The sequence below is a fragment of the Pan troglodytes genome, chromosome 22 (genome assembly GCF_028858775.2).
Source record: "Pan troglodytes isolate AG18354 chromosome 22, NHGRI_mPanTro3-v2.0_pri, whole genome shotgun sequence".
NCBI classification, from domain to species: Eukaryota; Metazoa; Chordata; class Mammalia; order Primates; family Hominidae; genus Pan; species Pan troglodytes.
The window spans coordinates 45,249,766-45,275,034 of NC_072420.2; the positions used below are offsets into that span (position 1 = coordinate 45,249,766).

Below are 25,269 nucleotides of genomic sequence, written 5' to 3' on the forward strand. Positions count from 1 at the left end.
GATGCTTTTGCCACACAAGTCCTGTGTCCATCGACACATGGGTCAATTGTACTATAGAATTTGATTTACATGAAATTCCAGGAAAGACAAACCCATCTGAGATACAGAGGAGATCAGTCGTTTCCTGGGGCAGAGTCAGGAGGGGTGGGGATTGATCATGAAAAGTACACCTGGGAACTCGGAGATGATGGAAAATCCAGATCTTGCTTGTGGTAGTGGTTACATGGGTGTATATTTTCTCAAAACTCATGAAAAGGTAACTTTAAATAGGTCCCTTTTACAGCATGTAATCATACTTCAATAAAACTGACTTTTTAAAAACTTCATTTTTAAACCCCAGACTTGGATGAGTTATTTGCAATTCCCATACTCAGTGGTGCACTAAAGCCAGCATGCCCTGGCTCATGAGAGCTGACATGCACCCCTCTCTTCCCATCTCTGTGTTAAGTGACATTGTCTTGGTAGCTTGGATTTAGCTGGGTTGGGAGCATTCACACGTGGACGTTGGCAAATGCAACCAATCGGGACTTTTGTTTTTGTTTTCGTTACAAAAACAAAAGCCAGTTATGAACGTTCACTGACACACTGCATGTATACAACTCATATTCAGAATACATAATAAATTTCTGCAAATCAATAAGAAACACAAGTAGCCATATTTTAAAAAGCAAGCAAATGTCTTGAACAGGCACCTCACAAGAAAAGATATCCAAGGTTCAATGAGTGGCTTTACTCATCAGGGATATGCACATTAGTGCAACAGTGCAATATTCCTAAACACTTTCCAAAATAAACAAATTTTAAAAGACTGATCAACCTCATTTTGTAAAGATACAGAATAAATGGAATTATAAAATCAACTAGTGAGGATGTAAATTTCTTTAGAAAGTTGTTGGTATATGCTAAGCCAACATATGCCTATCTATGACCAAGCAATTCCACTTTTGGGAGCACAATGAAGAGAAATTAGTAAAAATATCAGTGAAAAAGTTTACAAGAATTTTTCTAGGAGCACTATTAACAGCAGCCAAAATCTGGAAACAATCTAAATCTCTAACGGTGTGAAAGAGAATGGACAAATAACACGTTGTAGAATTTAATGCAATGGGGCAGCAAAAAAAGAGTGAAGTACTGATGCATGCAGCAACATGGTGCTTCTCACAGACATTGTGCTGAACAAATTGAACCATAAAACAAAAGAGTTCCATAGAACAGGCAAAGCTAACCAATGAGGAGAGAAGGTAGAACAGCAACTAATACTTAGGGAGGAGGGACTAACAAAGAGATAGCACAAGGGATCATTTAGGACTCTGGAAATGTTCCACATCTTCCCCAAAATAGTCTAAGGGGAAATATTTCCACCCAGAAACTATATCCAGCTAAGCTGTCAATCAAATAGAAGAGCAGAATAAAGGCATTTTTAGTCATGCTATGGCTCAAAAATATATCTTCCTTGTACCCATTTTCAGAAAGTTACTGGAGGATGTGCTCCACCAAAACAAGGATATAAATCCAGAAAGAAAAAGACAAGGCATCCAGGAAGTAATGGATCCAACATCAGAGAGAGATGAATGAAAATCCAAAGACAAGAGTGAAGGGAGATCCCAGGAAACCTGTGTACCAGGCTGAGGGAGCAGCCAATAGAGACTGGTCCACACATAAGAGAGCTCTAAGAGAGATGTTTCCAAAAAATAAATGAAGCTAATAGATTGTTATATTTGAACCTCTTGAGTGGAGCATGGGGATGAATGAGTCAGAGTTTGGGGAGGAGCAATTGTTAACTCCAAGAGGGGAAAAACATAAACAAAAACAAAACATGTACAGATAAGGAAATTTAATCTGGTTCCACTATTCAGACTTGGCTATGAACAATATTTACTTTATTATAATATACATTCTGAACACTGATGTAACCAAATATTGATATTTTACTTCCTTTGCCTTCTGAGGATGGGAAGGGGGAACTTTTCACAGGCCTGCTGATAAACTAGAGAAAGTACTTTCCTCCACAATAGGAAATTAGATCATACCTGAAATTGAAAATGCAAGAAATAACAGAGCATGTATATTGTTTAATAATTCTGAGACAAACAGGAGAACTAAGAAGAGCATCTGGGATGGGCCTTGGGAGGGATGCATGCCAGAGAGAAGGGGGTGTTAAAGGCATTCAGTTTTATAATGAAAGCAGAGCATAAAAGTTTGAAAAATTTGCAGCCTGACTATGCAATAGAAAAGAAAAACCCATTTTCTAGGGAGAAATTCAAGCCGGATGCAGAAATTTGCATAAGTAGCAAGGAGCCTAACGTTAATCCCCAAGACCATGGGGAAAATATCTCCAGGCCATGTCAGAGAACTTCATGGCAGCCCCTCCCATCAGAGGCCTGGAGGCCCAGGAGGAAAAAGTGGTTTCGTGGGTCCAGGGTCCCCATGCTGTGTGCAGCCTGGGTGAAAGGAGCCAATGTACAGCTCAGACTGTGGCTTCAGAGGGTGGAAGCCCCAAGCCTTGGCAGCTTCCATGTTGCGTTGAGCCTGCAGGTGCACAGAAGTCATGAATTGAAGTTTGGGAACCTCCGCCTAGATTTCAGAAGATATATGGAAACGCATGGATGCCCAGGCAGAAGTTTGCTGCAGGGGTGGGGCCCTCATGGAGAACCTCTGCTACGGCAGTGCAGAAGGGAAATGTAGGGCCAGGGCCCCCACACAGAGTCCCTACTGGGGCACTGCCTAGTGGAGCTGTGATAAGAGGGCCACCATCCTCCAGACCCCAGAATGGTAGATCTATTGACACCTTGCACCATGTGCCTGGAAAAGCTGCTGACACTCAACACCAGCCCATGAAAGCAGCCAGGAGAGAGGCTGTACCCTGCAAAGCCACATGGGTGGAGCTGTCCGAGACCATGGGAACCCACCTCTTGCATCATTATGACCTGGATGTGAGACCTGGAGTCAAACGAGATCATTTTGGAGCTTTAAAATTTGACTCCCCTGCTGGATTTTGGACTTGCATGGGCCCTGTAAAATCCCTTTGTTTTGGCCAATTTCTGCCATTTGGAATGGCTGTATTTACCCAATACCTGTACCCCTATTTTATCTAGGAAGAAACTAGCTTGTTTTTGATTTTACAGGCTCATAGGTGGAAGAGACTTGTCTTGTCTCAGATGAAACTTTGGACTGTGGACTTTTGGGTTAATGCTGAAATGAGTTAAGACTTTGGGGGACTGTTGGGAAGGCATGACTGGTTTTGAAATGTGAAGACATAAGATTTGGAAAGGCCAGGGACAGAATGATATGGTTTGGCTGTGTCCTTACCCAAATCTCGACTTGAATTTCATCTCCCAGCATTCCTACATGTTGTGGGAGGAACCCAGGGGGAGATAATTGAATCATGGGGGCTGGTCTTTTCCTGTGCTATTCTAGTGGTAGTGAATAAGTCTCACAAGATCTGATGGGTTTATCAGGGGCTTCTGCTTTTGCTTCTTCCTCATTTTCTCTTGCTGCCACCATGTAAGAAGTGCCTGTCAGCTCCCACCAAGATTCTGCGGCCTCCCCAGCCATGTGGAACTGTAAGTCCAATTAAAGCCCTTTTTCTTCTCAGTCTTGGGTATGTCTCTATCAGCAGTGTGAAAATGGACTAATACAGGGGCATCGCACCATAGTTTGCAGATGGAACAGGTAGGGGTGGCAGGGTGGGGAGCCGGGGGGCATTCCTAGCCGAGACACCCATTGTTCAATGGAGCAGAACTCTGGGACAGGTGGAGAACATCTGCTGGTAAAAAAACACCCCACCCCTGGTACCAAATACCCCAATAGCAAAGACAAACAGGCAAAGACAGGAGGAAAGTGGGGCTGGGTTTTCCAGACTTGCCAACTCACGATCTGTTCAACTCCCAGCTCCACCAGCAGACATGCAGCATCACTGTGTGTGGTTGCAGGGCACAGACACCTGCAAGTGGTCAGCATCACCCAACCACATGCAGCAGTCCTGGGACCACAGTAACATCCCACAGCAAGTAAACTAATTAGGGTTGCCTGGAGGCAAAGTCTCAGCCACAACAAGGAAAGGGAAGGCTTGTGAGACTCCTGTGAGGAAAATACCCAGGGAGGGTATAAAACCTCAGCAGCCAGGGCATGCAAACCCACATACCTCACACCAGCACTCACACCACCCAGTCCAGCACCCACCATGGCTGACGCCTGCCGCACCAGGACGTATGTGATTGCTGCATCCACCATGTCTGTCTGCTCCAGTGACGTGGGCCGTGTCAGCCGAGTCTCCTCCCCCAGCACCTGCACTGGCTCCTCCTGGCAGGTGGACAATTGCCAGGAAAGCTGCTGCGAGCCCTGCTCCTGTGCCTCCAGCTGCTGTACCCCTAGCTGCTGTGCCCCAGCCCCCTGCCTGGCCCTGGTCTGTGCCCCAGTGAGCTGTGAGCCCAGCCCCTGCCAATCAGGCTGCACCAACTCCTGCACACCTTCATGCTGCCAGCAGTCTAGCTGCCAGCCGGCTTGCTGCACCTCCTCCCCCTGCCAACAGGCCTGCTGTGTGCCTGTGTGCTGCAAGTCCATCTGCTGCAAGCCCGTGTGCTGCGTGTCCATCTGTTCTGGAGCTTCCTCCCCATGCTGCCAGCAGTCTAGCTGCCAGTCAGCTTGCTGCACCTTCTCCCCATGCCAACAGGCCTGCTGTGTGCCCATCTGCTGCAAGCCCATCTGCTGTGTACCTGTCTGCTCTGGGGCTTCCTCTCTGTGCTGCCAGAAGTCTAGCTGCCAGCCGGCTTGCTGCATCACCTCCTGCTGCAGACCCTCCTCCTCCGTGTCCCTCCTCTGCCGCCCTGTGTGCAGGCCCGCCTGCTGTGTGCCTGTCCCCTCCTGTTGTGTCCCCGCCTCCTCCTGCCAGCCCAGCTGCTGCCACCCGGCCTCCTGCCTGTCCCTCCTCTGCCGCCCTGCGTGCTCCCGCCTGGCCTGCTGAGGCCTCTGCTCAGGCCAGGAGTCCAGCTGCTAATGGGCACGTCCCCCAGGGCCAGCCGGCTCCGGTCCTGACCTGGGTTAAGTGGCTGCCCCTACCTGGGATGGGGTCTCCATGTCTCCCCTGTGCTGAGGTGACCTCCCCCTCCTTACTCCCAGGAGCCTCCATCCTCGCTGCTCCCCAGCTCTTGCCTTCCAGCAGGTGCCCACCTGCCTGCTGGGTCCCCTGTCCTCCCTCCCAGCTTCTCTGCTCTGGGTCACTTGGCCTCGACTTGAACCTCTCAGCACCTCCTCTTACTCCCCAATAAACTCTCCTTGGTCACCTGATTCTCCTTTCCTGTTGTTCTCCTGGGAGGACACACGGTTTTGAGCTGACATTGGTCTCCTCCAGCCATGACCGTTTCTAGGAGTGAGTTACTTAACCTAGAAGTCACAGGGGGCAGTGGCCTAACTCTTCCAGGGAGGTCACCAGGTGGGACTCATGGTCACTCCCAGGAAGGCTCAGTCCCGGCTCAGCCCCTGTGCCCGGGTCTTCCTGAGCCTGGTCATTCGCTGTCGTGCCCTGGGCTGTGGGGCTCTCCAGGCCCCAGGACCGTCCCACCCACTGTCCCACCTGGGAGAGCCCACCCTGCAGATTCACCTGCCGGGAGGCTGGCCTGGGGTCCGGGCACTGCAGCCTCCAGGCCTGGTCACACTCCCTGTGTGCTGCCCGCCCAAGGGTTCTGCCCGTTTAGCAGCAATGCGAGGGGAGAGGGAGGGGCTGCTGCATCTGCGCAGGAGACAAGGGACTCAATGGGAACAAAAGCATCATGGGGTGGGTGGAGGGACACACAGGATTCCCCCAGGATCTTGATGGAGACAAAAGCATCATGGGGTGGGTGGAGGGATGGGATGGGGGGAATGCTTGCTGCCGACTGGGACATTCCCCAAGGCCCGCCGCCCCTGCCCCTGAAATGCACGTCCTTCATGCACGTCCTTCACGTCGTTTAGGTGCGCGACTTGTGATTTTCAAGGCTTGTCCCTAATCTCTCCTAGGCCAGGCCTGGCCAGGTTCTTCAAGGCCCTGTGGCTCTGCCGCCCCGACCGGGGTCAGGGGTCCACACGGCTCCAGCTCAGGCCTCTCCTCCTCCCACCCTGCCCAGCGGCATAGGGACGGCCCCTGCTCTGCTGGGCTTGCCCATCCTGCCATAGGTCCCTCACCTGATGACGTCATGAGCTCCTGCTCTGGTGTCTGTCTCTGGGGACCTCAGCTCCCCAATCTTGCTCTGTCCACAGCATCAAGCCCCCTGCTCACTGCTTTGACCATTCACGATCCGTGACGGCAGCGTCACTGCCTCCTCTACACCCATTCAAGCCCAGCACACGGTCTGAGCTGGGGATGGCCATCCCCACTGACGTCAGGCAGCCCTAAGTTGGCCTGTGCCGTGCACTTTGCATCACCAGCATGGGGACAGCGCCCAGAGACACGACCAGTAGTCACAGTGGCTGGAGGGAGCCCGGCTCCACAAGAGGCACTGTCCCCAGGGGGCTGTCAGGGTGGGCCCCCTTACAGACAGGGAGTCTAAGAAACCTCTGCGATTCGTGAGTGACCAATCCCAGGGCCCAGGCGAGGGTGGAACAGAGTTCCTGGTCTGCCCTTCTCTCCTCCCAGTTCCAGGCTCGGTTCCTGGCAGGGCCGTGTGGCTGGGCTCCGGAACGTTCCTGCTGGCCCCTCTCCCCTCTGACGGGGCCTGCCTGGGGGTGTTGGGCTGGGGGGACCATCACCAGCAGACAGATGAATGCATGACAGACTTCTCCAATGAGACACGCAGAGCAAGAGTTCAAGAAAACTCTGATGTCCTTGACTCCATAAGCAGACAGTAACCTCTCTATGCCACAAGACGACAGCGAAAACCACAAGACCACAAAACCACTCTCTATGCCACAAGAAAACCAGTGAAAAAGGAAGCCACGGTGTGTGAGAAGACACTCGACCGAGAAGATTTCAATGAGACAAAAGCATAAACTCCCAGGAGGAAATAGGCATGGACAGGCTACTCCCACCCAGCGGCCCAAATGGCCTTGGAACATGAGACATCGGCACCCCTGGAAGGCAGGCACCTGCCGACAGGAACCCCAGGCACCTCACCCCACCTGTCCTGGAAGAAAAAGCTGGCCACACCCATCGCTCACAGGACGTGGCGGGCAGGAGCTCCAGCTGGCTGTGGAAATGGGGGATTGGCATCACTGCTTTGGGAAGAGGCGGGGCCGTATCCTACCATGTGAGAGGCCCTCCTGGACTCCGCCATCGGCAGTGCTGAAAAATCTCCGGCGCATGTACGTAAGCGGCACTGTTTGTTACCATGAAAAATTAGAAATGACCTAAATATCCATCCACGAGGGAATGGAGAAGAATGGAGCCGGCGCCGCACCACGGGGAGGCCCTGCACGAGGGCCGTGCGCTCACCCGACCCGCACACACGCAGGAGCGCGAGTGCCCAGGCTGCGGAAGAGAGTCCAGGCCGCACAGGTGCCAAGCGAGGCAGCGCTCTCTGGCCTGGGGACACGCTTTAGCAGTTTGTGTAAATAAGTGGATGGGATCCCACCTCTCAGCGGATTTTCCAGAGAAATAGCTGGGGGATTAAAGACATTTTTACCATGGAATTAATGACAGCGGGGATCTCACCACCCAGATTAACCAGATGTCATTAATTCCATAACCAAAGGTTTTTTTGTTTTTTTTTTAAATTTATTCTGGTTTTTTGGAACCACTTAAAATTCAGTGCTGTAGCCACATGGCGGCACCTCCCCCGGGTCTCTCTGCAGGTGCCTCCTGGGAGTGAGGGCTTTCTCCCGCCTGCCTGCAGCGAGTGCAGCTGAAGATGGCCAACTCCTATATATATATAGTTATCAAAAGAAGCAGAACATCATGCAACAGTCGTATCCAAATTTCCCAAAAAGCCCCCCAAACTGGAATCAGATAGGTCTGTGCACTGCCCTGGTGACCCTGACGTCCTCGTCTCATTTAACCCAGGACTGTCCTCCCGGGACCAGACCCTGAGCATTCTGGACGCTGCTGGGAGGTCTTCATGAAGGAAAACATGCCCATGAGACAACTGCCTCAGGCAGGGCCGCCAGGGATGCCAAAGCCACTGTCAGGAGGTGCTTGAGCAACAGGGTGTCCCCGCAGTGCCACATCCCCCAGCGGAGGCCACACAGAGAAGACGACCCCATCGCCACAGACAGAGGTCGGCAGCGCCTGGGCAGAGTGCAGCGTGTCGGCGGGCGCCTCCCAGCGGGGCTTCCTATGTGTCACTGCACACACATGTTTAGGCTGTCAGCCCGAGGCCACATCTGTTCGATGCAGGCAAAGGCAGCTGCCCCAGATCCCTGCCAAGGTCACCTCTGCTCTAACGACATGACAGCAGGGAACAAACCCCAGGGGAGGCGGACGCTCTCGCGGTGCCCTTTTGTCTCGAAAGCGGGGAGAGATCTTACAATTCTTCTTTTTCTCTGCCAGGATGTTGCCTTGGGGGTGAGCACCTCCCTTCTCCACCCCACACCACCTTCCACACAACCACAGACACAAGGCTGGGGCACTGGCCCAAATGTCACAGGTGTGCAGCCACAGGGCTCTTACCTTTCACAGCCTGTCAGCCCCCGACCCTGGTTCCCCAGTCCCTCACCATGCTGCCTGGCCCTGCCTCCTCCTCCTCCCTGCCAGGTGCCTTCCAGACCTTCACAGCCTCCTTCTCCACCTCCCACAACTCCAGTCCCTGTTCTCAGATCAGTGGGGCAAGCCTGGCTTTGTTTACCTGGAACCCGAGACCCTGCCCTGGTCAGCACCCAATTCGAGAGCTCTGCTCAGCAGTGAGAATGAGACACCATGACAATGCGGCTGTGCACCAGACATCTGGCTCAGCGCAGGCGGCACATGGACAGAGTCTGCGGTGTGACCACACCAAGCAGCCCTAAGGCAGCACGTGCTCGCGCAAGCCTCAGCCTCTGCTTCGGTCACGCCTGCCCACTTGGGTGTATTTTTTGTCTGACTTTTGCTTCTGGGGCCGAACAACCCAGCCAATTCAACACAGCCCCAAGGCTGTGCTAAAAGTTCCTAGGAGGAACACGTGCCACAGCCTAGACACCCACCAGGAAAAGCAACCAGGAAAGGAGGGTGCAGTGGGGAACCCTGCTAGAAAACACACATGGGGGGTCTCTAAAACCCCAAGGGCCCCAAGCACCTCACTCACTCACCCACTCACTCACCTCACTCACCCACTCACGCCTCCCCCAGCTCACCTCCTCCACACCCCCAGCATGGCCACGTCCACCATGTTCGTCTCCTCTAGCACTTGCACTGACTCCTGGCAGGTGGCAGAGGCCCCAGCTGTGCTGGGAGGTGGGACATGGGGGGAGACTTGGGCTCCAGCTGTCCCAGCACTCAGGGAGTTCCACTCAGGGACAGCTTGGGCATCCTGGCCTCCTGTGCATGCTCACAGATGCTCAGGGACGCCCTCTGCTCCAGCCCCAGGCTTGCCACTGGGATGCAGAACAGAGAACAGACACACGGCCTCTGGAATTCCCTGTGCTGGGCTGGGTGGGCGGAGGGCCCCAATGGCAGAGGAAGTCCAGGACAGTGTGGGGACACATGCAGACCAGAGGGTTAGAGAAACACATGGACACACAGGTCCAGTTGTAGCCAGATGTGGTTTCAAACAGGATTGAGCAACAGATTCCTAGAAATACAACTGCAGGCAAGGGATGCTGGCAAGGTGTGGCCGTCACCAGGTTGCCTGCAAGAGGCCCTGAGTCTTTACTTCTTAACAGCTATACAATCACAATGCTGGGGGCACACATTATTCTTTCTTTGCCAATTTAATAAAAATATCTTATGGTTTTCTTCAGCAAGCTGCGCAGTGTTCCAAAGCGTGAACACACTGCACTTGATGTCTGCAACGCCAGGTGGATGGCACTGAATGTCTCTCTAGTTGTTCATTATTACAAACGACACTTCTGTGGGTGTTTCCACTATACCTTTCCACACTCAGATATGTGCCACTAAATTCCTAAAAGTGGCACTTCTAAGCTGGAGTGTTAGCAGATTTCAAATTCATAAAGATATTTAGAAATACCCTCAAAAAGAGTGTCCAAACTGTGCCTGCTAAGACTGATGACAGAGGAAATGGTGCAGCGGGGAACTGTAAGGGCCTGTCCCTCCACAGAACATCAGAAACTGGCAAAACAAACAGATATGGTTGGACTTTGTGTTCCCATCCAAATCTTATCTTCAACTGTCATCCCCAGGTGTTGAGGGAGAGACCTGGTGGGAAGTGATTGGATCATGGAGTTGGTTTCCCCCATGCTGTTCTCGTGATCGTGAGTTCTCACCAGATCTGGCAGTTTTATAAAGCAGTTTTCCCTGCTCTCACTTGCTTCTCTCTCCTGCCACCATGTGAAGAAGGTCCTTGCTTCCCCATTGCCTTCCACCATGACCGTAAGTTTCCTGAGGCCTCCCCAGCCATGTGAAACTGTGAGTCAATCAAAGTTCTTTCCTTTATTAATTACTCAGTCTTGGATAGTATCTTTATAGCAGTGTGAAAAAGGACTAATACACAAACAAAAACAAACAAACAAACACTACCTGGTAAAATCAACTTTACCCGAACTCTGGAAAATGGTCGAAGCTTTGCAGCAAGCAAGGGAACACATAATCAAGTAAAAGCAACAGAGCCCAATAGGAGAACCTTGTGGATTTTAACTTCCCCTTGCCCCATCCCCCATCCCCAGCTGGGTGACAGTCAGGAAGACAGTAGCCGGAGTTCCTGGTGTGGGGTGCTGCTGCCAGGGAAGCAGAGTGGACCTTGTTTGTAAGGCAGTGCAGTTGCCTGTTTCGACCGTCTGGTGGCCCCCTGAAGGACTAACATACAGGGCTTGCCTTATTTCACCAACTCAGACTTTCTCAAGGTAGAGTAGCAGCTATATGGAGGGTGTGTGTTACAACGTTTAAAGGTAAATGAACAAGTCACTGACACCTAAGTCAAAAATTATCAGTTGGGAAAACATTGGACACCCCTAAAAAGCCTGGGAGGAAAAGCTAGGAGATGACATGCTTTGAGGAATAAGGGAGTTAGAAGGTTCCACATATTTTTAGAGTCCAGAAAGCCCCCGTGCATGTCTATGATGGGGCACTGGCTCAGAAAAGAGCTGAGAAGCTCTCATTGCTCACCTCTGGCTGAACCTCAGGCTCTGAGCAAGCAGGAAGTGAAGGTGCAAGCAGGAAGTGAAGGTGCAAGCAGGAAGTGAAGGTGCAAGCAGGAAGTGAAGGGGAAGGCAGAGTCACAAACTCCCCAGCCGAGTGCTGAAGGCGTGGACCAACATACAGAGCCCAGCTACAAACCCTGAAGAAAAATATGTTTTTGATTCTAGGGGTTTAAGGAACTCTCTGTCAAATTACTATCTCAGCACTAAGCTAATAGAACAGTCAGCACACATGGTGAAGAAACTATTTTTAAAAACTGACAGAAACAAACAAAAACAACCACAATCCACAACAATCAGCAACAGCAAACTGCGCAGAGGGAGGAGAGCCTGATACCCAGAAATATCCCATTGTAATTGTCACTGTGCAGTTTTCACCAGAGGCATGTGCCATGTAAAGCAGCAAGAAATATAAGCTACTCATGAGGAGGAAAAGCAATTAATGGAAAATCTTCCTGAGGAAGCCCAGAATTGGACTTACTAGACAAAGCCTTTCAATCAACTCTCTTAAACATGTTCAAAAAACTAAATAAAATCACAGACAATGAATTAAGATAAACCAGGAGAATGATGCCTCACCAAATAGAGAATATCAATAAAGAGATAGGAGGAAATTTAAAAAGAAATTAAATAGAAATTCTGGAATTGGAAAGTACAGTCACTGAAATAAATAACTCACGATACGGTTTCAACAGCAGATTTTAGCAGCTGTAAGAATTAGTGAACATGAAGATAGATCCATTGAAGTATTCTTGTCTGAGGAGTAGATGAGAAAATGAGGAGCAGATGAGAGAATGAACAAAAATAAACAAATCTGAAAAGACCTGTGGGACACCATCAAGCGTACCAACACACTTAGCAGGATTTCCAGTTGGAGGGGAGACAGTGGGAGCAGAAAAAATAGTTAAAGAAATAATGGCCCAAACTTCCAAAATTGAGGAAACACATCAATCTAACTCAAAGAGAGTCACATAAAAACACAGTATAATCAAACTCTCAAAAGTCAAAACAAAGAGAGAATGTAGAAAGCAGTGGGACGGAAGACTAACAGCAGATTTCTCATCAGAAACCATGGAGGCCAGAACGCATTGGGATGACATATTTAACACGCTGGGTTCGGGCACAGGGCTGGGGAGCACCCAACAACAAAAAAAGACATCTTCATCTGGCAAAGTGATCCTTCAAAAGTGAAGAAATAACACATTTTGAGGTAAATAAAACCTGAGAGCTTGTTGCTGAAAGATGTGCCTTACAAGAAATGCTAATTCAGGCTGAAATACAAAGGCAGTCGATAGTAAGCTGAAGCAATATGAATGAAGAAAGATCAACAGCAAAGGTAGCCATGTTGGTAGTTTGTATGTTTATAGGAGTTTTTCCATTACATCTTGGTTATCTAATTTGTTGGGTACAAATATTCATAGTATTCCTTTATAATTATTTTTATTAACGTAAGGTCAGTAGTGATGTTCCCATTTTCATTTATGATTTTAGTTATTTGAATCTGTCTTCTTTTAATCAGTCTAGACAGAGATTTGTCAAATCTGTTGCTCTTCTCAAAGAACCAACTTTTTTGTTCCTTGATTCGATTGATTTTTAAAATTTCTATTCCATTTATCTGTGCTCTAGTCTTTATTTTCTACCTTCTGTTAAATTTGGATTCAGTTTGCTCTTTTTCTAGTTCCTTCAGGTGTAAAGTTAAATTAATGATTTGAGATGTTTCTATTTTTTTATGTAAGCATTCATAGCTATCAATTTCCCTCTATGTACTGCCTTCATTGCATCTCGTTAAGTTTTGGTTTACTGTGATTTCTTTCTCATTCCTTTCCAAGAGTTTTCTATCTTCTCTTTGAATTCTCCTTTGACCAATTGGTTGTTTGAAAGTGTGCTATTAGGTTACACATATTTGTGAATTCCAGCTTTTCTTTTGTTACTGATTTCTAGTTTCCTTCCATTGTAATCAGAGAAGATACTCTGTATGATTCAAATCAATTTAGATTATTGAGGCTAGTTTTGTGGCCTAAGGTATAATCTAATCTGAAGAATGTCCCATGTGAACTTGAGGAGAGTGAGTTTTCTGCTGTAGTTGGGTTGTGTGTTTTTGCACATATCTGTTAGACCCAGTAGATTTATGTCATTTTTCAAGTCCTCTATTTCCTTATTGAATAAAAATTTAGTTCTGTTATTTTATACTTTTTTAAATTAGAGAGAATGGCTTATTGAAGTCTCAAACTCTTACTGTAGAACTGGAACTGTCTATTTCTTTCTTCAAATCTGTCCATTTTTGTTTCATATACATTGGTGATCTGATGATAAACATGTATATATTTATAATTGGTATATCTTATTGATGGATGGACATTAATCACTACATAATGTCCTGTGGGCCCAGCCCCTGCCGATCAGTCTGCTCCAGCTTCTGTATGACAGTGGCTTCCTCATCAGGCTCCTTTCCTGGCCTATGGCTGGCCCCTCCCCAGTAGGGCCATCATGTCCCCAGGTAACATCCACGTGGCCCCCTGGGCAGCACATATCATTCCTCAGTTGCTCTCACTAGAAGCCAATACTTCAGGCCCCACTTCCTAAGGTCTGGAAAATTATGGCGGCCTAATAAAACAAGCTGATAAATTTAAGACTGGTATTATTTCTCTCCCAGTTGTTTGAGAACATTCAGCAGGGAAAGTATTTGGGTCTGTAGTTGGCTCTGTAGGAAAGCTTTTGATGTTAGATTCAAGTTATTTAATCAATATGGGATATTTGTATTTTTTTTCCTTTTGTGTGGATTCGGTGTCTTGACAAATATAGACAGTTGTGTCTCCACCAACACAATCAATACGTAGACTCCTCTCATCATCCCACAAATTTCCCTCATGGCCCTTTGTAGTCATTCCACATCCCCACCCTAGTCCCTGGCAGCCACTGACATTTTTTTTGGTCCCTTTACAATTACCTTTTCCAAAATGTTATATGCATGGAACCCCACGGTGCTTAGTATTTTGCCATATAACATATGACTTAAATAGACCCTTCCCTAAAGAGCAGGTACAGATGGCAAATAAATACATGAAAACATGCTCCATATCATGAGTTATCAGGGCAATACAAACTTAAACCCCAAGGGACTCTCTCTGTATAGCTGTGTTGACTAAAGTAACAACACATCTGCTGTGCAGGACTGGCAAGAATGTGGGGCTTTGCTGATACGTTTGAGCTTAAACCTCCCATCTCATTTTGGTTTTTGCTTATGCAAGGAATCTACTCCCTTTTATCTCCTTGCTTTACCACTTTTGGATCTAGTGTTTTGAGATTTTTTATTCCCCCATCTTCCCCTCACTGTATTAGTTCCTTGGGCTGCCACATCAAATGTTACCAAAAAAGTGACTTATAAGAGTGGAAATTTATTATCTCGCAGTTCTTAGGGCCAGGCACCTGAAATGAAGATATCCACAGGGCCATGCTTTCTCTTAGCTCCAAGGGAGACTCTGTCCTTGCTGCTTCTAGTTTCTGGTGCTCCCAGCAAACCTTGGCGTCCCTTGGCTTATAGCTGCCTCATGACAATCTTTGCCTTGGTTGTCATACGCCTTCTTCCCTTTGTGTGTTTGAACTTCCTTCTCCTTTCTCTGATAAAGACATTAGTCATTGGATTTAAGGTTCACTATAACCCGGTATGACCTCATTTTAACTAATTACATCTACAAAGACCCTATTTCTATGTAAGGTCACATTGTGAGTGATATGGTTTGGTTGTATGGCCCTGCCAAATCTCATGTTGAAATGTGATCTCCACTGTTGGAGGTGGGGCCTTGGGGGAGCTATTTGAGTCATGGGAGTGGATCCCTCATGACTTAGTAGTGCTGTCCTTGTGATAGTGAGGGAGTTCTGGCAAGATCTGGTTGTTTAAGCATGTAGCACCTCCCATCCCCCACTCTCTTTCTCTTGCTACTGCTTTTGCCATGTGACATGCCCACTCCCCCTTCACCTTCCACCATGAGCAAAGCTCCCTGAGGCCTCCCCAGAAGCTGAGCAGATGCCAGCACCATGTTTCCTGTACAACCTGCAGAACCATGAGCCAACTAAACTTTCCTCTTTATAAATTACCCAGTCTCAAATATTTCTTTATAGCAATGCGAGACCAGCCTAACACAGTGAGGTTCTGGGTGGGTATGACTTTTGGGGAGGCAAGATTCAACCCACTACACTCATCTACTTCCTCCTGAGTTGTATATTCTTTCATTACTCTAGTGGAGATTACAACATGAATCTATGACTTTTTAAAGTCTAATGTAAATTAGATCTTATATTATTTCCCAGATAGTATAGTGTACTAAGACCACTTTAACTTCACGTAGCCTCCTCCTGAATTTTGTGATCTTCTTGCCATGTATTTTATTTCTATAAATATTTTACAACTTCTGAGACAGTAGAATATTTCTTATACAGTAAATATTCATTTAGATTTCTCCATGTGTGTCCTCCTTTTGTTACACTTCATTTCCTTTTCGACTTCTTGCTTCTATCTGTGATCATTTTCATTCTGCCTAATTATCTTTTTATTTTCTGTAGTGCAGATCCTACTGGTGACACATCCTCTCAGCATCCAGAGAACATCATTTTCCTGTCCTCATTTTCGAGGATCTTCTTCCCAGGTGTAGAATTCTAGCTTGGTGCTTCTTTTCTTTCAGACAGTAAATATATCATTCCATCATCCTCTGGCTGCCATCATTTCTACTGAGAAGTCATCTGTAAATGCTATTGTTGCTTCTTTAAAGGTAATATTTCTTTTTTTTTTTCCCTTGGCTGTTTTTAAATTTTTCTCTGTCTTTGGATTTCAGCCCCAATATGCACAGGCATGGTTTCCTTTGTATTCACCTTGCTAAAGATTCTTAAATGCTTTTTGCATCTATGGGTTAATGTTTTTCATCACTTTAAACTTCTTGTCTATTAAACTTTCAAATATTTTACTACCCTTATTTTACTCATCTCCTTCTATGATTTCAACCATTTATATTCATAATTATTTATAACATAAGGGCATGCTTATTACTCCACTTTCTTTATTTCCCTCTTTTCTTTCCCATCTCTGTACTCAGGGCTGAATTTCCTCATCTCCCTTTCTTCACTAATCTTCTCTTTGGTTTTGTCTAATATGTTGTCTAGCTAATCTACTTAGTTCTTAATTTCAGCTATTATGTTCATTTCCAGAATTTCTGTTTGATTCCATTTCATAAATCTAGTTTGACCATGAAATTCTCCATTTGTCCTCTGGTTTTTTGAGCAAGCTAATCAGCATTATTTTAAATTCCAGTTTGACAATTCTAATATCTAAAGGTCCTGTGTATCTGTTTCTCTTGTTTGCTTTTTCCTCTTGGTCCTTTGGTCAGTTGGTTTGTCTTCTAGTAGCCCTAGTAATTTTTGACTGAATCCAGGACTTCATGAAAATTTCCAAGATGATTTGAGCCTCTGTTGATGCTGCTGTCTCCAGAAGAGATCACTTTTGTTTCTGGGAGGCACTTAGGCTACAGGCAGATCATATGAGTTCAATACAAGCTGATTTAAAGGTGGGCTTCATTCTTCTTTCTGTTTTTTCCTTCATCCTAGGGCGTAATCCTTCACTTACATTCACTGTTTCCAACTGACAGTCTGTTGTTGTTGTTTTACCAGAATCCCTCCCCCTTGTCAGGTCCTGAACTCTATGTTTTTGTCTTCCATTTGTATGAAACTACTAAAAGCTGTGCTCAGCCTCAGCCTCATGGCTGTAGTCTGTGAATCAGTAAATGCCTCAATAAGAAAATCCACAAGAAATATTAGACTCACTTCTGTGCACTTTCCCTCTAATAGGGATTCACTCACTCAAGTCTCAGCTGTCTTGGTGACTCCTGGTGCCCTCAAATAGAGATTTTGTTTGTTAAACCAGGTTTCCTAATTTTTCTCAGCTAGATGGCCAGTCTGATGTCAGCCAATTCCCCACACACAAAAGCAGAACTTGACAGAGAGTTTTATACAGCATAAGAAAAAGGTAGCACAATGGAATCGTTTTCAGAGCTCAAAATTACTCTTCAATAATTTCTCCAAAAACATTTATTATTTCAGCCCGTTTTTATGAAGGATCTTCCCTACTCCAGGCATTATTTTAGGCCCTCAGAGACTGAGTGGTGAACAAGACAACCACACTTCCTGCCTACATGAAGCTTACCTTTGAAGAATGGGAGCTGAGGACAGCAAAGAAAATGAGCAAGAAAAGTTAGGAGACTTGGCACAGAAATACTGATGATGGGCCAGGCACGGTGGCTCACGCCTGCAGTCCCAGAAATTTGGGAGGCTGAGGCAGGAGGATCACTTGAGCCCAGGAGTTCAAGACCAGCTGGGCAACATAGCAAGACTCTGGTCTCTACAAAAAAAAAAAAATTTTTTTTTTTACAAAAAGAAATACTGATAATGGGACTTGAATTATCTATGATTGAAGCGTATCATAAAGCTATGGCCTGAAAGAGCAGAACCAAATCCATAGCCCAAAATGGACCAGTTCAAAACTTTTCTTTCCTGTCTGAAACCCAGTCCTATCCCCGGCGTTCCCACATGCAAGTCTGAGTGGACCTTGGGGAAGGCCGCGGGGAGGGGCATGGCCTCTCTTTCCTTGCTCCCCTTCTCCCTGTTTTGGGCTCTAATTTCTTCAGTGATGGGGACGGGGGAAGGAATGTGCAGGGCCACCACTGTGGGGCTCACTGGCCACTGCTGCACCTTCTCTCCGGCTGCTCCAGTGATCCTGTGCTTCTACCGGCTGCTTCTGCCTCTTCAGTGAGGACCCGCTTTAGAGACACCCCCAGGGACAGTAGCTGGAGGACTCTCTCCCTGGGACACCACACTTTGCGTAAGACTGAAGGGCCACCCCTGCCTCCACAGCCTCCTTCTTACAACCTGGGCAGCACTGGTGCGGTGTGGCAGCTGGCCATAGCTGGTCAACTTCTGTCTTATTTTAGAAACCCTGTGGGGACAGGTCTGACCCAGAATGTTAGCATTATTTTTAGAATGAGAGGCCGTTTCCAGCTTTGCCAGATTCAGAGCAACAAAGACGTTCTACTCAACATCGTGTAATACGTCTTACTTTATAATGAAATATGCATATGTGTACTTGAATTTTTAAATAAAAATGTGAAATCACAATCAATATTATAATTAGCTGGTGGGGAGCAATGTTCCTGGAAAGTGATCAGGGCCATTTTATAAGGCAAGAAGCTCGGGACTTCATCATGTCCTGTGGTGATAACAATTCATCATCAAAGATCATGCAGCCGTGAGTGTTGCCTGTGGCTGACCTGGGGGTGTGTGATGGGGCCTGTGGGCAGGGCTGGTGAGAAAAAGATGCTTGCAGTGCAGGGCACACGGAGGAGATGGCTCCAGCAGTGGCGAGGGCTGGCGGCTGCCTGCTGCCTAGCACAGCTACTTCACGGGTTCAGAACCCGAAACCACAGCCCACGATGCTGCCATTGTGCCTCAGCAAGGAGTGGGCTGAGCCCACGATCCCTGCCCTGGAACAGAGTCCTGCTGCCTCCCAAGCAAAGGACAGGGTGGGCAATGAACAGAGGGCAGGAGGCAGAGGCCATGGGGATTAGAAATTGGCGAGTCCTGTGTCCTACAGCAGGGGAAGGACCATACTAGAGGAGGAGTTTGCACCACGGGAAATAATTCCTAAGGGCCGGCTTCCTGCAGAGGAAGCCCGTGTCCTGAGGCTGCTGGGGCCAGTGGCTGGATGATGCCCCAGCAACCAAGGATGGCCCCAGGCACATCCCACCCACATCCCACCCACCAGACGCCCACAGACGTCCTTGCCTCCAGAACCCAGTTGGGATCAGGCCCACCCCAACTCCTGCCCCTGAGGTTCCACATGCGACAGACTATAGCCCAGGTGTGACAGGAGATTTGTGAGCTGGGCAATGTCACCAGCAAACAAACATCCCTAATCATGACAGACGCCGCCTCTCAGCAACAAGGAAGGGGAAGCTGTGGGCCCTGGAACAACAAGACCAGGAGGGGTATAAAAGCCTGAGAGCCCCAAGAACCTCACACACTCACAAACTCACTCACTGACACACTCACACACTCACTCACACCTCCCCCAGCTCACCTCCTCCCCACCCCAGCATGGCCGCATCCACCATGTCCATCCGCTCCAGCGCTTACTCCGACTCCTGGCAGGTGGACGACTGCCCAGAGAGCTGCTGTGAGCCCCCCTGCTGTGCCACCAGCTGCTGCGCCCCGGCCCCCTGCCTGACCCTGGTCTGCACCCCAGTGAGCCGTGTATCCAGCCCCTGCTGCCAGGTGACCTGTGAGCCCAGCCCCTGCCAATCAGGCTGCACCAGCTCCTGCACACCCTCGTGCTGCCAGCAGTCTAGCTGCCAGCCGGCTTGCTGCACCTCCTCCCCCTGCCAGCAGGCCTGCTGCGTGCCCGTCTGCTGCAAGCCTGTGTGCTGTGTGCCCGTCTGCTGTGGGGCTTCTTTGTGCTGCCAACAGTCTAGCTACCAGCCAGCTTGCTGTGCCTCTTCCTCCTGCCAGCCGGCCTGCTGTGTGCCTGTCTGCTGCAAACCTGTGTGCTGTGCGCCCACCTGCTCTGAGGATTCCTCTTCATGCTGCCAACAGTCTAGCTGCCAGCCAGCTTGCTGCACTTCCTCCCCCTGCCAGCAGTCCTGCCGTGTGCCTGTCTGCTGTAAGCCTGTCTGCTGCAAACCCATCTGCTGTGTGCCTGTCTGCTCTGGGGCTTCCTTTCTGTGCTGCCAGCAGTCTGGCTGCCAGCCAGCTTGCTGCACCACCTCCTGCTGCAGACCCTCCTCCTCTGTGTCCCTCCTCTGCCGCCCTGTGTGCAGGCCCGCCTGCTGCGTGCCCATCTCCTCCTGCTGTGCCCCCACCTCCTCCTGCCAGCCCAGCTATTGCCGCCAGGCCTCCTGTGTGTCCCTTCTCTGCCGCCCTGTGTGCTCCCGCCCGGCCTGCTACAGCTTCTCCTCAGGCCAGAAGTCCAGCTGCTGACGGCCATGTCCCCCAGGGCCAGCCGGGCTCAGGCCCCACCTCCCTGCCAGTCCTTGGACCTCCCAGCCCACCCAGCCTCAGCACAGCTCAACACAGAAGGAGCAGCCCCAGCCACAGCCGCCCAGCCCTGGGGTGGGGTCTCAGATGCTCACTGGCTCCTCCCTGACCTCCCCCCAGCGGGCGAGCCCTGGCTGCTCCTCACTGTGCTTCCTGGCTGCAGACCACAACCCTCCACTGGTCGCTGGTCGCTGGTTGGGGATGGGCCCTCCTGACCCGGGTGTCACCCCCAGCAGCGTCACCCTCTGCCTCTGAGCACCAATAAAGCGTCTGCGGCCCCAGCTGACTCCGTGCTGACTCTCCGCACCCAGGGCGGGAGGGGGCAGAGTGGGGCCTGGCCTGGCTCTGGGGGGCTGGGCCCCGTGGATCTCTTTACACCCCCAGCTGGGGGGCCTCGGGGGGCTCTTGTGTGACACCTGGAAGCTCCTGTCCACCTCGTGGCACGTTCTGCTGTCCGGCTCCCCTCCCAGGTCCTGTGGGGCCCAAAAGCCTTGTTCACTGGCTGAGTCCCACAGACACCACATGACTCAGGCCAACGCCCCACTCACTGTGGGTAGAAGCAGCTCCTTCCCATGGCAAGGGTTGGGGCTGTCCCAGGGGGTGGCAGGCCCCAGCTGTGCTGGGAGGTGGGAGATGGGCAGTGGGGGGTGGGTGTGGAGACTTGGGCTCCAGCTGTCCCAGCACTCAGGAGTTCCACTCGGAGAGAGCTTGGCCATCCTGGCCTCCTGCACACACTCACAGAGGCTCAGGGATGCCCCCTGCTCCAGCCCTGGGCTTGCCACTGGGATGCAGAGCAGAGAACAGACACGTGGTCTCCAGAGCTCCCTGTGCTGGGCTGGGTGGGCGGAGGGCCGGTGGGAACAGGAAGGTCTCAGGGCGGCGATGACAGAGGAGTCCCAGGACAGTGTGGGAATGTGTCCAGACCAGACAGCAGGAAGGAGGCCTCCTGGGGGTAGTTTCTTAGCTCCTGCCATGGGAGACAGGCAGATGGCCAGAGCCACACTGTCCCCTCCAGTCCTCACCCACACCCCCGACACTGGTGACCCGGGGCTGCGATGCCGCCCACTCTTCTCGCCTTAGGAGAGCACAGTCGGGTTTGGGGGCCTCGGCCATGCTCTATGGGCACAAAGGACCCCCACACCTGAGAGGAGCTGCATGTGTCAGCTCAGGCTGCTGTGACAAAGTCCACGGACTGGGGGCTCGAGCCACACACATGGGGTCCCTCACAGTCCTGGGGCTGGAAATTGAGGCCCAGGTGTGGCAGGGCTGGTTCCCGAAGACTCTCTCTTGGGCTTGCAGACACAGTCTCCTCCCTGTGTCCTTACGGGGCTGTCCCTCTGTGTGTGTCTCTGCCCTCATCTCCTCTTCTCACGAGGACACCAGTCATTGGATTAGGGCCCATCCATAGGACCTTAACTTAGGACTTCAACATGTGAATTCGGGGGCATCACAAGTCAGCCCATATCAGGGGGCTCTGGCTTTGGCCCTTGAGGCAGGAGTGAGGGTGGCAGTGAGGCCACCTGTGCCTCGAAGATCCCCAGTGGGGCCTGGCTGGGGCAGACGCTCCCTGTCCATAAACTGCAGCGATGGACATTTGGACAGAGACACGACCCTCGGGGAAATTCTGCTCACATGGACTCCTTCACCTGCTGAACAACGCTGTCCAGAGGCCTCAGACACCCACCAAATGGTTCCTGTTTAGGCATCCTGTTGTCCCCAGTGCCTGGCTCATAAGGGGAATTCTCACTGGTCCCACCGCAGGAGGCACGGCTTGCTTCCAGACGGGGAAGGTGGGGATGGAGCGCAGGCCAGGCAGCTGTGCTGGAAGAGACAGGCCACACAGGGATGGGTGCAGGGAAAGTAGGGGCCACAGGGCTGTCACGGGGGTCAGGAACATCTTGCACAGGCTTCCTGAGTGGTATGGAGAGTGACCTAGGGCTTCAGGGGCCGTGGTACACACACTCACAGTGATAGAAACCAACTCAGGATTTAGGAATGGGAGTTCTTGGAGACCTTGATGAGGGGCTTTCCAGTCACATTCTGTGGGCAGGGGCATCCTGTGGTGGGCAGAGGGGGAACAAGCACTGGGGAAGTGAAATGTGAAGGCAAATAATTTCTTCTCTAAAGATCTAACAGAACAAGGCAGGAGAGGAGCACAGTAGTGACGGCTTCCTGAAGGACTAACACACAGGGCTTGCTTTATTTCGCCAACTCAGATTCCCTCCAGCCAGAGAAGCAGCTACACAGAGGCTTGGTCAGAACATTTAAAGGTAAATGAACCAGTCACTGCCACCTGGACAAAGGATATCAGTTGGGAAAACAATGGACACCCCAAAAAACCTGGGAGGAAGAGCTGAGAAATTAGATGCTTTGGGAAATAAGGGCATTGGAAGATTCCACATATTCTTGGGAGTCTATAAGGCCCCCATGCATGCCCATGATGGGGCACAGAAAAGACCTGAGAGGCTCTCAGTGCTCACCTCTGGCTGAACTGCAGGCTCTGAGCAAGCAGGAAGTGAAGGGGAGGGCAGGAAGTGAAGGGGAGGGCAGGAAGTGAAGGGGAAGTGAAGGGGAAGGCAGGAAGTGAAGGGGAAGGCAGGAAGTGAGGGGGAAGGCAGGAAGTGAAGGGGAAGGCAGAGTCGCAAACCGCCCAGGTGAGCACTGAGGGTGTGGACCAACACACAGAGTCCAGCTACAAAGACTGGGAAAAAAACATCTTTTGACTCCAGGTGTTTAAGAAACTCTGTCTAATTACTATCTGAGCACTAAGCAAATGGAATAGTGACCCCCTTCATGACAAAGAGTATAGTCATTACTAAAATAGTTTAGGAAAGTCACTTAAAAACAAAACAAAACTACTAGCCACACAACCAGCAACAGCAAACCACAGGGAAGAGGGAGAATCTGCCATCCAGAATTATCAAATTATAATATTCCAAATGTCCAGTTTTCAACAAAAATTATGAGGCATGCAAAGAAGCAAGAATGTATGGTTCATTCACAGTAAAGAAAGAAAGAAAAAAAAGCCAATTAGTAAAAAATGTCCTTGAAGAAGCCCAGGATTGAATTTACTGGACAAAGTCTTTCCATTAACTGTCTTAAATATGCTCAAAGAGCTAAAGGAAACCATGGCAAAAGAACAAAGAGAAACTAAGAAAACAACATCTCAACCAAGAGAGAATATCAATAAAGAGAGAGATTATAAAGAGGAATCAAATAGAACTTCTGGAGTTGAAAAGCATAATAACTGATAGGAAAATTTCACTAGAGAAGTCCCACAGCCGATTTGAACAGACAGAAGGAAAAATTAGAGAACAGGTAGATAGGTCAAGTGAAATACTCCAGTCTGAAGGGCATAAAAACCAAGAGAGGCCGAGCGTGATGGCTCACACCTGTAATCCCAGCACTTTGGGAGGCTGAGGCAGGCAGATCATTTGAGGTTGGGAGTTTGAGAATGGCCTGGGGCAACATGGTGAAACCCTGTCTCTACTAAAAATAAAATAAATAAATAAATAGCTGGGCGTGATGGCTCATGCCTGTAATCTCAGCTACTCGGGAGCCTGAGGCAGGAGAATCACTTGAACTTGGGAAGCGGAGGTTGCAGTGAGCCAAGATCATGCCACTGTACTCCAGCCTGAATGACAGAGTGAGACTCCATCTCAAAACAAACAAAAACAAAAGAATTTTAAAACTGAACAGAGTTTAACTGGCCCGTAGGACAACACCAAACATACCAACAGCACACTTAACAGCAGTGTCAGAAGAAGAGCAGAGAGAGAATGGAGCACTCAAAAATATTTGAAGAAAAATGATAGAGACAGAAAGTAAAATGGTGGTTGCCAGGTGCCTGGGGGGAGGAGGAGGAATGTGGAGTTAGTGTTTAATGGGGACAGAGTTTCAGTTTTCCAAGATGAAAAGTTATGAAGACGGATGGTGGCAATGACCGCACTGCATTATGAATGTATTTAATATCACTGAACGGTAAACTTAAAATGGGATAAATTTCACGTGTATTTAACTACAATAATTTTTTAAATATTTGAAGTAATAATGACCAAAAACTTCCCAAATATGATGAAACACATTGAATCTACACATTCAAGAAGCTCCATGAGCTTCAAGTAGAATAAACTCAAAAAGATCCACACAGAAACACAAAATTAAATTATTGAAAGCCAAAGACAAAACAAGAATCTTGAAAGCAGGAAGAGAGAAGATTAACAGCCAATTTCTCTTCAAAAACCATGAAGAACAGAAGGCAATAGGATGATGTACTTAAAGTGCTGAAAGAGGAAAAAACTGGCCACCAAGAAGTCTGTGTCCAGTGAAATGATTCTTTGATGAAACTAAAGGAGAAATTAGGACACTTCTGGATAAATAAATACTGAGAGAGTTTATTGCCAGTAGGCCTGCCCTACAAGAAATGACAGCTCAGGATGAAATCAAAGGGCACTAGACAATAACTTGAAGCCATATTAAGAAATAAAGAACTGGCTGGGCACAGTGGGTCACGCCTGTAATCCCAGCACTTTGGGAGGCTGAGGCGGGCAGATCAGAAGGTCAAGGGTTTGAGACCAGCCTGGCCAACATAGTGAAACTCCATCTCTGCTAAAAATACAAAAAAAAAATTAGCTGAGTGTGGTGGTGGGCACCTGTAATCCCAGCTACTTGGGAGGCTGAGGCAAGGAGAATCGCTTGAACCTGGGAGGCAGAGGTTGCAGTAAGCCAAGATCGTGTCACTGCACTCCAGCCTGGGTGACAGTGCGAGACTACATCTCAAAAAGAAAAAGAAGAAAAGAAATAAAGAACACTAATAAAGGTATCAGTTTTGGTAGTTTGTATGTTAATAGGAATTTATCCATTACATCTAGGTTATCTACATTATGAATGTATTTAATATCACTAAACATGCTTAAATGGAATACATTTTATTGATTTTATGTGTTAGTGTACAATTGTTCATATATTCTCTTATAGTCTTTTTTATCTATATAGGTCAGC

At 48.9% G+C, this 25,269-nt stretch overlaps 1 protein-coding gene across 4 annotated transcripts in view; it reads left to right on the forward strand.

Moving 5' to 3' along the window:
- The window catches only part of KRTAP10-11 (keratin associated protein 10-11), a 48,806-nt gene that overhangs the window by 9,205 nt on the left and 14,332 nt on the right, over positions 1-25,269 (forward strand). Inside the window, exons 1-2 of one of the 4 annotated variants that reach the window (XM_009441429.3) lie at positions 4,061-4,762; positions 19,480-20,444. In XM_009441429.3, the coding sequence (XP_009439704.2) occupies positions 4,184-4,762; positions 19,480-20,211 (1,311 nt within the window). In that variant the 5' untranslated portion in view covers positions 4,061-4,183 and the 3' untranslated portion in view covers positions 20,212-20,444. Of the gene's footprint in view, positions 1-4,060; positions 4,964-19,321; positions 20,445-22,871; positions 22,923-25,269 lie in introns of those variants that run through there. The other 3 variants (XM_016938647.3, XM_024352463.3, XM_054675189.2) reach the window with 3 other exon arrangements.